The sequence below is a fragment of the Chrysochloris asiatica genome, unplaced genomic scaffold (genome assembly GCF_000296735.1).
Source record: "Chrysochloris asiatica unplaced genomic scaffold, ChrAsi1.0 scaffold00376, whole genome shotgun sequence".
Lineage (NCBI taxonomy): Eukaryota > Metazoa > Chordata > Mammalia > Afrosoricida > Chrysochloridae > Chrysochloris > Chrysochloris asiatica.
This window is the reverse complement of record NW_006408894.1, coordinates 301,170-312,556: the sequence shown is the minus strand read 5'-3', so window position 1 is coordinate 312,556 and position 11,387 is coordinate 301,170. Positions and strand designations below refer to the sequence as shown.

General features: G+C 37.0%; 1 protein-coding gene across 1 annotated transcript in view; it reads left to right on the top strand.

Annotated features, from left to right (window-relative positions):
- The window catches only part of LOC102812634 (ceruloplasmin-like), a 63,541-nt gene that overhangs the window by 26,390 nt on the left and 25,764 nt on the right, over positions 1 to 11,387 (top strand). The window contains exons 12-13 of the mRNA XM_006876370.1: positions 1,596 to 1,803; positions 11,055 to 11,194. Of these exons, the coding sequence (XP_006876432.1) occupies positions 1,596 to 1,803; positions 11,055 to 11,194 (348 nt within the window). The remainder of the gene's footprint in view (positions 1 to 1,595; positions 1,804 to 11,054; positions 11,195 to 11,387) is intronic.

Sequence of the window (11,387 nt, the reverse complement as noted above, 5' to 3'; positions counted from 1 at the left end):
ATTCATTGCAACCCCATGTTTGCAGAATAGACCTGCTCCATAGAGTTTTCAAAGCTTTCGCCTTTTGGAAGAAGAGTACTAGGCTTTTTTTTCCTTGAGATACGGCTGGGTGAATACAAATCACAAATGTGTCGATTAGTAGTCAATCGCTTAACGGTTAGTGTATACTCAAACAATGCACACACACACACACACATATGCACACATATGTATGCATACACATATATACATACACATGGGCAAGTTATTGCCTGACCCTGCCCACTTCTGCCTCTACTTCTCTATACATGTTTCCTAAATTTAAAAATTGTCTTTTCTTCATGTTCCCTCCTAGATGAGATCAGCTGCAGCAAGCACAGAGATGATTCTCATGTGTCAAATACTGTTCGAGAAGCTGCAGGGATCATTTCATTCTAAAGAAATGCTTGCTCCCCAAACTCTTGGAGTCAGAAAGTTTTGCTTTTTTTGTCAGTTATCTTAAATTTTACCTGCCACAGAAAGAAACAACAATAGAAGTCAAGAGAATACTAGTGTTGATCAAGGAAACAGTAAGAAGTAGCACCAGAATGTAATGGTGCTATTAAATTACTAAATTGAAAGAAAGAAAACTGGAATTTACTGGTGTGACATTGGCTGGATTTCTGCTGTTATGTGCTGGTAACCACTGCCGTCAAGTTGATTTCGACTTATCGTGATCCTGTATAGGGTTTCTGAGGCTTTAAATCTTTATGGGTGCAGAACGTGTTACCTTCTCTGCCTGGATTACTCTTTTCCTAACATAGCCACAGAGGAGCCCTGGTAGCATAGTGGATTATGCATTGAGTTTTTAGTCAACTTGAACTGGGTCAGCAGTTCTAGTCCACCAGGTGCCCTGCTGGAGAAAGAGAAGGATTTCTGTGTCCGTAAATATTTACAGTCTTGGAAACTCTATACAGAGTCACACAACACAGCAACAACAACATAGCCACTAAGGACCCCTAATGGCATAATGGGTTACACTTTAGGCTGCTAACCAAAAGGTCAGCTATTCAAAACCACCAGTCAGTCCCACCTGGGGAAAAAGATGAAATATTCTGCTACCATAAATATTTACAGCCTCAGAAACCCTATACAGGGTGGTCATGAGTTGGAACCAACACAACAAGAAAGCTACTACTCACCTCTCCATACTTTTAGCATTAATGTCACCCCCCAAACATGGCCCACCATTATCACTCTATAGAATATTACTTACTACTCATCTACACCCAGAATTCTTGATATCCTGTGAACTGTTCTACTTTTTTCATTTGTTCACATATCACCTTCAGACATACTGTAAAAGTTACCCAATACATCTATTGTCTGTCTCCAAGTCACGCCACAATATAAACTTGAAAAACAAGGATTGTACTACTCTATTCATGATGTTTCTCAAGTGCCTAAAAATATGCCTGATACATAGAAGATGTCCAATAAGTATTTGTTAAATTAATGAAGGAATGAATGAATGATCTTGCTTATATTTCTCTGTGGGGTTTATATCTTATGAATGTCTTCACAGAAGAAAGAAATCTGAATGCAAAGATCTAAGAAGTTTTTGTATTCATCTCTAGGTATTTTCAATGTGGTTTGCATGACAGCAGAGCACTATCAAGGAGGCATGAAACATAAATACCAAGTGAGGCGGTGTCCAAAGCCAAATCCAGATCAAACACACTACCAGGAGGTGAAAACCATCTATATCGCAGCTGAGGAAATCATGTGGGACTTTGCTCCTAGCAAGAAATGGAAGAAACAGCTGTATAACTTGCAAAGAAAGAAGTATGGTGATAACTCTAGTCTCTAATTGTGAACGATTCATCTGTAGTCCTCCACCGAGTTTTTTAAGTGGCGCGCGCGTGCATGTGTGTGTGTGTGTGTGTGTGTGTGTGTGTGTGTGTGTGGTGGAGTTGGTGGTGGTGGTGGTGGCATGCATATCAGATATATTCAATTATAACTTATTTCAAGATATGTGAGATTGGTGTGTGTGTTTACATGTGTGACGTGCATGTATTTATGAGTGTGTCTAGTGTGTGTGTTTAGGATAAATTTACTTATAAATAACTTCACATCTTCTGTGTGGTAGATTTGACTGTAAATGACTTCAAAAAATTTTAAATGTTTTCATAGCTTCCTTTTGTGCTTCATTTCTTACTACCTCTTCAAACTTTTTACATCCTTCTTTCCTCTTCAAACTTTTTACATCCTTCTTTCCTATAAATGTGTTAAAATCCAATCTCCCCATTTTGAGAAATAATAAACACCACTTAAACTACATTTAAGATCTCTGGAATCACACTGGATTAGCATTGGGCTGCTAACCGAAAGGTCCATGATTTAAACCCATAGCCACTCCAGGGAAGAAAGATGAGGCAGTCATCTCTAATACAGATTTGTAGCTCAGAAACCTGATGGTGTGGTGCTGTTGTTTTTTGTTGTTGTTGTTGTTAAGTGCCGTCAAGTTGGTTCCGACTCATAGCGACCCTGTACAGGGTTTCCGAGGGTGTAAATCTTTACGGGAGTAGAAAGCCTCATCTTTCTCCCACGGAGCGGCTGGTAGTTTCGAACCGCTGACCTTAAGGTTCACAGCCCGATTCGTAACCAGGGTGCCATTAAGTCAATTCTGACTCATAGGTGCCCTATGCACAATAGAGCGAAACACTGCACAGTACTGATCCACCCTAACAATTGTAGTTACATTTGAGCCCATTGTTGCTGTCACTCTGTTGACTCATCTTTTGGGGAGTCTTTCTCTTTTTCACTGACCCTCCACTTTACCAAACAGGATGTTGTTCTCCAAGGACTGGTCCCTCCTGATAGTATGTCCAAAGTATGAGAGACAAAGTCTCGCCATCCTAGATTCTAAGGGCACTCTGGTTGTACTTCTTCCAACACAGATTTGTTTGTTCTTCTGGCAGTCCATGGTACTTTCAGTATTCTTCTACAACATTATAACTCAAATGCATCAATTCTTCCACAGTCTTTGTTATTCATTGTCCAACTTTCACATGCATATGAGACTATTGAAAATATCATGGCTTGGGTCAGACACACCTCATTCCTCAAATTGACACCTTAGCTCTTGAACATTCCAAAGAGGTCTTTTGCATGAGATTTTCCTAATACAATACATCTTTTGATTTATTTACTGGTGTTTCCATTGATTGTGGATTCAAGTAAAATGAAATCTTTGACAACTTCAATATTTTTTCCATTTATCATGATGTGATTTATCAGTACAGTGATGAGGATTTCTGTATTTTCTTTATATTGAAAGACAATCCATATTAAAGGCTATATATAGTCTTTGATCTTCATCAGCAAGTATTTTAAGTCCTCTTCACTTACAGCAAACAAGGTTGTGTCATTTACACATCACAGGCTGTTAATGAGTCTTTCTCCAATGCTGCTGCCACATTCTTTTTCACATAATCGAGTTTTTCAGATTATTTGCTCAACATACAGATTGAATACATAGGGCCCACACTTTTCCTGATTTAAACCATTTAGTATCCCCTTGTTCTGTTCTAACACCTGCCTCTTGGCCTATATACAGGTTCCTCATGAATGCAATTAAGTGTTCTGGAGAACCCATTATTCACAATGCCATCCATAGTTTGTTATACAATTGAATACCTTTCCAGAGTTATACAATAGAATACCTAGACCACAAGACCATTTGAACCATGAGGTTGGTTGAGGTTGGTGGCTCAAACTCACCAGTTGCTCCTTGGAAATACTATATAGGGTCACTATGAGTCGGAACTGACTCAATGGCACATAGCAACAACAACAAAAAAATATATCTTTCTAGTATTTCTCTGCTTTTAGCCAAGACCCAGCTGATGTCAGAAATTATATCCCTCATTCCACATCCTTTTCTGAATCCAGCTTGAATTTCTGGCACCACTCCATTGATATACTGCTGCAACAGTGTTTTAATTATCAGCAGAATATTACTTGCATATGTGATACTAATGATACTGTTCAATGACTTCCACATTCCATTGAATCATCTTTCTATGGAAAGAACACAAATATGGATCTCTTCCAATCAGTTCACCAGCTAGCTGTCTTCCACATATTTTGGCATAGATGAATACGAATCTCTAGAGCTGCATGAGTTTGTTGAAATATTTCAATTTGTATTCTGTCAAATCCTAGAGCTTTGTTTTTAGCCAATGCCTTCAATGCAGCTTTGACTTCTTCCTTCAATACTATTAGTTCTTGATAATATGCTACCTCTTAAAAAGCTTAGCATGACCCATTTATTTGTGGTACGGTGACTCTAGTATTCCTTCCATCTTCTTTTGGTGCTTCTTGTATCCTTCAATATATTTCCCAGAGAATTCCTTCAATATTTCAAGTCAAGGATTGATTTTTTGTTCAGTTTTTTCAGCTTGATATATGCTGGGTGTGTTTTTCCCCTTGGTTTTCTAACTCCAGGTTTTTGCACATTTCATTAAAAATATTTGACTATGTCTTTTCAAGCTGCCTTTTTAAAATTTTTCTGTTCAGCTCTTTTACTTTCTTATTTCTTCCAGTAGCTTTAGCTTATCTACACACAAGAACAAAATTCAAAGTCGCTTCTGGCATCCATTTTGCTTTCGTCTTTTTTTCCTTACTTTTTTTTAGCTTTCTTCATGTAAGATGTTCTTAATGTCATTCCACAGCTCTTCTAGTTTTTGTGTCATTAGTGTCTAATATATCACATCTGTTCTTGAGATGGCCTCTAAATTCAGGTGGGATATATTCAAGGTCATATTTTTAATTCTCGTGGACTTGTTTAATTCTCTTCAGCTTCATCTTGAACTACCATATGAGCAATTAATGGTATATCTCACAATCAGCCTCTGACCTTGTTTTGGCTGATGATATTGAGCTTTTCTACTGTTTCTTCCCATGGTGTGGTTATGTGCCGTGGAGTCGGTTTCAACTCGTAGATATAGTCAATTTGATTTCCGTGTATTAGATCTCCATGTGTATAGTTGCTTTTATGTTGTTCTTGGTGTTGTTAGGTGCCATCAGTCAGTATTGACTCATAGTAACACTGAAAAACAGAATGAAACACTGTCTGGTCCTGCAGCAACCTCACAATCATTGCTACACTGAGTCCATTGATGCTGCCACTGTGCCAATTTTTCATATTGGGGGTCTTCCTGTATTTCACTGACCCTACACTTTACCAAGCCTGATGTCCTTCTCCAGTGACTGGTCTCTCCTGATAATATGTCTGAAATATAAGAGACAAAGTCTGGTCATCCCAGCTTCTAAGCAGCATTCTCCTCCAACCCCATAACTCGAATGCATCAATTCTTCAAGTCTTCTTTACTCATGGTCCAACATAAACATGCATTCCTTAAAAAAAACTATGATTTGGGTCAGGTGCATCTTAGTCCTCAAACTGACATCTTTTCTCTTCAATACTTTTAAGAGGTTTTGTGCAACAGATTTTCCAAATGCAACATGCCACTTGATTTCTTGACTGCTGCTTCCATTAGTATTGAAGTGTTTCCAAGCAAAATGAAGTCTTTAACAGCTTCAATATTTTCTTCATTTGTATTGATGCTATTTATTGGTCCAGTGATGAGGACTTTTGTTTTCTTTACACTGAGGTTCAACCTATACCAAAGGCCATGGCATTTGGTCTTCATCATTAAGTATTTTAAGTCCTCTTCACTTTCAGCAAAGTAAGGTAGTATCATCTGCATATCACAGGTTGCTAATGAGTCTTCCTCCAATCCTGATATGTTTTTATTCATGTAATCCAGCTTCTTGAATTATTTGCTCAGCATATAGAATCTGAATAGGTGTGGTGAAAAAATACAACCTTGGCACACGCCTTTCCTAATTTTAAACCATTCTGTATTCCCTTGTTCTGTTTGAACAACTGCTTCTTAATCTATGTACAGGTTCCTCATGAGCACCATTAAGTGTTCTGGAATACTCATTCTCCATAATGTTATACATAGCTTGTCATGATCCACACAATCGAAAGTCTTTGAGTACTCAACAAAGTACAGGAAAACATGTTTCTGGTATTCTCTGCTTTCAGCTAAGGTCCATCTGATGTCAGCAATTATATCCATCATTCCAAATCCTCCTCTGAATCTGACTTGAACCTCTGGCAGTTTCCTGTCAATGTACTGTTGCAACCATTTTTTAATTATCTTTAGCAAAAATTTACTTTCATGTGATATTAATGATATTATCTGATGATTTCTGCATTCTGTTGAGCCACCTCTCTTTAGAATGGGCATAAATCTGGATCTCTTCCAGTCAGTTAGCCAGGTAGCTGTCTTTCAAATTTCTTGACATAGAAGTGTGAAAGCCTCTAATGCTGCATGAGTTTATTGAAAGATTTCTATTTGTATTCCATCAGTTCCTAGAGCCTTGTTCTTTGTCAATGCCTTCAGTACACTTGGAACTTCTTTCTTCAGTATCATTGGATGTTGATCATATGCTACCTCTATAAGTGGTTGAACGTCAACCATTTCTTTTTGGTACAGTGACTCTGAATATTCCTTCCATCTTCTTTTAATGCTTTCTGTATCATTCAATATTTTGCCCATTGAATCCTTCAATATTTCAAGTCGAGGCTTGAATTTTTTTCTTCAGTTCCCTCAGCCTGAGAAATGTTAAGCATGCTCTTTCCTTTTGATTTTCTAACTCAAGGTCTTTACACATTGTGTTATGATATTTGACTATGTCTTCTCAAACCATACTTTGAAATTTTCTATTCAGTTCTTTTACCTCCTCATTTCTTCTATTTTTCTTAGGATCACTATGTTGGAAAGCAAGTTTCAGAATCTCTTCTCACATCCGTTTTGGTCGTTTTCTTCTCTTTTTCTCTCTTCTTAATGACCTTTTGCTTACTTTCTGTATGATGTTCTTAATGTCATTCCACAACTCTTCTGGTCTTCAGTTATTAGTATCTAATTCATCAAATCCATTCTTCAAATGATCTTTAAATTCAGTTGGTATATGCTCAAGGTCATATTTTGGCTCTCATGGACTTGTTTTAATTTTCTTCAGCTTCAGCCTGTCAGCAATTGCATGTCAGCAATTGATGGTCAGTTCCACAGTCTTTGCCTAGCCTTGTTTTTGCTAATGATATGTAGCTTTTCCACTGTGTCTTTCCACAGATGTAGTCAGTTTGGTTTCTGTATAATCCATCTCGTGAGGTACATGTGTATAGTCAACTTTTATGTTGTTTTAAAAGGATATTTGCAATGAACAAGTCATTGGTATTACAAAACTCTATCATCCAATCTCCAGCATCCTTTCTATCAACAAGGCTGTATTTTCCAAGGACTGATCCTTCCTCTTTGTTTCCAATCTTTGCATTCCAATCACCAGTAATTATCAATACATCTTGATTGCATGTTTGATCAATTTCAGACTGCAGAAGTTGGTTGAATTCTTCAATTTCATAATCACTGCCTTTAATGGTTGGTGAGTAAATCTGAATAACCGTGTTATTAACTGGTCTTCCTTGTAGGCTTTGGATATTATTCTATCTTAGACAGCATTATACTACAAGACAGATCTTGATATGTTCTTTTTGATGATGAATGAGATTCCATTTATCTTCATCATTCCCAGCATAGTAAATCATGTGATTGTCAGATTCAAAATGGTCAATACCAGTCCATTTCTGCTTACTAATGCCTAGGATATCAATCTTTATTTGTTCCACTTCACTTTTGACAATTTCCAACTTAGATTCATACTTTGTACATTCCATGTTCTGATTATTAATGGATGTTTACAACTGCTTCTCTTCATTTTGAGTTGTATCCAATCATCAAATGAAAGTTCCAAAGACTTTACCCCATTTGTATCATCACAGTCAACTCTTCTTTGAGGAGGCAGCTCTTCCCCAGTCACATCTTGAGTGAAGGACTCATTTTCTGGCGCTATATCTCATAATATTCTAGTGCTCTTCAACGTGTTTCAATATTCAATATTTTAGTACTGAACAGTGTTCCAGCGCTATTCATAAAGTGTTTAGTGACTAAATATTTACTTCTAAATATTTAGAAGTAAATATTTGGTCACTCCTTCTTCTTAGGCTATCTTAGTCTGGAAGTTCAGCAGAAACCTGTCCACCCTGCTGGTATTTAAAAATACCGGTGACATAGTTTCCAGAATCACAGCAACATGCAAGCCACCACAGTACAACAAACTGACAGAACAGTAGTATAGTTGTTTTATATGTTGTTTTAAAAAGTATTTGCAATGCATAAGTAACTTGTCTTGCAAAATTCTGTCATGAGATCTCTAGCATCATTTCTATCACTAATGTCATATTTTTCACTATCCATCCTTTCTCTTTGTTTCCAGCATTACATTATAATTACCTGTAATTATGAATGCATCTTGATTATACATTTCATCAGTTTCCGTCTGGAGAAATTGGAGAATTCTTCAATTTCATCATCACTGGTTTAGTGATTGGTGAATACATTTAAATGAAAGTGGTACTGACTGGTATTCCTTGTAGGTGTATGGATATTATCCTATCACAGACTTGCAGGTACATCTTGAAATGATCTTTTTGTTGTGAATGAGACACCATACCATCCCTCTTCAATTTTTCATTCTTAACATAGTAAGTAATATTATTGTCTGATTCAAAATAACCAATACTAATCCATTTCAACTCATTAATGCCTAGAGTATCAATTTTTATGTGTTCATTTCATTTGTGACAAGTTCTAATTTTCCTAGATTCATACTTCATACATTCTATGTTCTGATTATTAATGGATGTTTGCAACTGTTTCTTCTCCTTTTGAGTTTTTCCCTATCACAACTGAAGTTCCCAAATGTTTTACTCCCTTCAAGGCATGAAGGTCAACTCTACTTTGAGGAGGCAGCTCTTCCCCGATCCTATTTTGAGTGTCTTCCAACTTTAAGGGCTAATCTTCTGGCACTATAGCAAACAATTTTCCATTGTTATTTATACAATTTTTAGTGGCTCACTATTCAGAAGTGGTCTGCATCTCCTTCTTCCTAGTCTTAGTGTGAAAGCTTTGCTGAAGTCTGTCCAACATGGGTATCCCCACTGGTTTTTAACAGAGCAGTGACAAACCTTCCAACATCACAGCAACTCACAAGCCACTAAAGTATGAGAAACTGACAGATGAGTCGTAGGTTGTTGTTATTATGTGACTTCATGCTAATTCCAACTGCCTGGTCCTATGCCGCCTTCACAATTGTTGTGTTTGAGACCATTGCTGAAGTCACTTCATCAATCCATCTTATTGAGGGTCTTCTTATCTTTCATTGACTCTCTCTTTTGCCAAATATGAAATCCTTTTCCAGGGACTGTCCCTCCTGAAAGCATGTCCAAAGTAGGAGATGAAGTATAAGTTTGTTCTTCTGGCAGCCCATGGTATCCTTCACCCATCCCAAAATTCAAATGCATTAATTCTTCTCCAGTCTTCCTATTCATTGTCTGGCTTTCACAAGCAATTGAAATACCACAGTTTGGGTCAAGCACACCTCACACTATTATCTTTGCCCTTGAACACTCTTTGAAATGTCCTGCAGCAGATTTGTCCAATGCAATATATCCTTTGTTTCTTGACTGCTACTTCTCTAAGTGTTCATTGTGGATCCAAGTAAAATCAAGTAAGTCCTTGATAAATTCTTTTCTCCCTTTATCATGAAGTTGTCTAGTGGTCCAGTTGTGAGGATTTTTATTTTCTCTATATTGAATTCAAATCCATACTGTAAGTCTTTGATCATCATCAGTATGTATTTCAGGTCCTCTTGGCTTTCAACAAGCAAATCTGTGTCATTTGTATATCTCAAGTTGTTAACAAACCTTCCTCCAATCCTGATGCCACATTCTTCTTCATATATTCCAACTTCTCAAATTATTTGCTCAGCATACAGATTGAATAAGTATTGTGAAAGGATACAAGCTTTCCATATACCTTTCCTGATTTTAAACCATTAAATACTCCCTTGTTCTATTGGAACAACTGTCTCTTAATTTATGTACAGGTTCTGCATGAGCACAATTAAGTGTTCTGGGATTGCCATTCTTCACAGTGTTATCCAATTTGTTATTACCCACACAGTCACATGTTTTTGCATAGCCAATAAAACCATTCTTCTGTGTCCGGTAGGTTCACTATGAATTTGGAATCAACTCGATAACCACTGGTTTGGTATTTGACCAATTAAATTTAACATTTGAAATTTGTCAGGTTTTTATTTTGTCTTCAATTTGAAGACACTGATTTTTCTCTTTTTGTAAAATTTTATTTTTTTCTCTTGTTTCCTCTCCTACTAAACCCAAAACCACACCTGTTGCTGTTTAGTTGATTCCGACTTATAGTGACCATATTTGTTGTTATGTTGTTAAGTGCTGTTGAGTCAGTGCTGACTGACTCCGGTTCTGAGTCGGTTCTGAGGAACAGCTGAGGAGCTTGAACCACTGACCTTGAGGTTCAAACCAACTTTGAGTAAAACTGCTCACTAGGGTTTCCAAGTCTGTAAATCTTTACAGAAGCAGGCTGCCATATCTTTCTCCAACAGATCGGCTGATGGATTAGAACTGCCAACATTTTAATTCGCAACTAAATACTTAATTGCAGGGCTCTTTTTTCCCTCTCTTACTACATATTTATTAATAATAACTAAAATATCCTCATGAAGGCATGTTTTAAAATATAGAGTGAAAGTCTAACAATTTTGCCAGAACTAATATATATGGGAATCCTGATGTGGTGCTGTGGGTTAATGTGCCATACTGCAAAGCCATTTGAACTGTAATGTCAGTGGTTCAAACTCACAGGCCGCTCCCTGGAAACCCTATACAGGGTAGCTATGGGTCAGAACTGACTCAACAGCACTTGACAACAACAACAAATATATTTTAGAAAAATTAATTGTTCCAAGGTGAGTGAGTCTCTAAGTAATAAGTCATATTAACTCAATATGAATTTCTTCCATATGAGTCTTTTGTCTATTGTAATGGTTACAATAACTAACTACATAATTTTGTTTTCTTAAAGTAAAACAAGCATATATTTGAATGGAACTGGAATATTTCTTGGGTCCAAATACAAGAAAGTTGTATACCGTCAATATGATGATATAACATTCACAAATCAAACAAAAAGAAGTGAAGATGAAAAGCATCTGGATATACTAGGTATGGAATTGGGCACTTGCATTGGCTGGGCTTCAAAACTGGGTTTGAGTTCTACTTCCGACTTCAGCCACTGGAGATGATTGCACACCTGAAGACATTGTCAATCTCCACCTTGACAGGGATAGTACAAGAGTACACAGAATTTGAATTTGTTTACTGATAGGCATTTTTACTCAGGAAAAAAAAAAAAAAA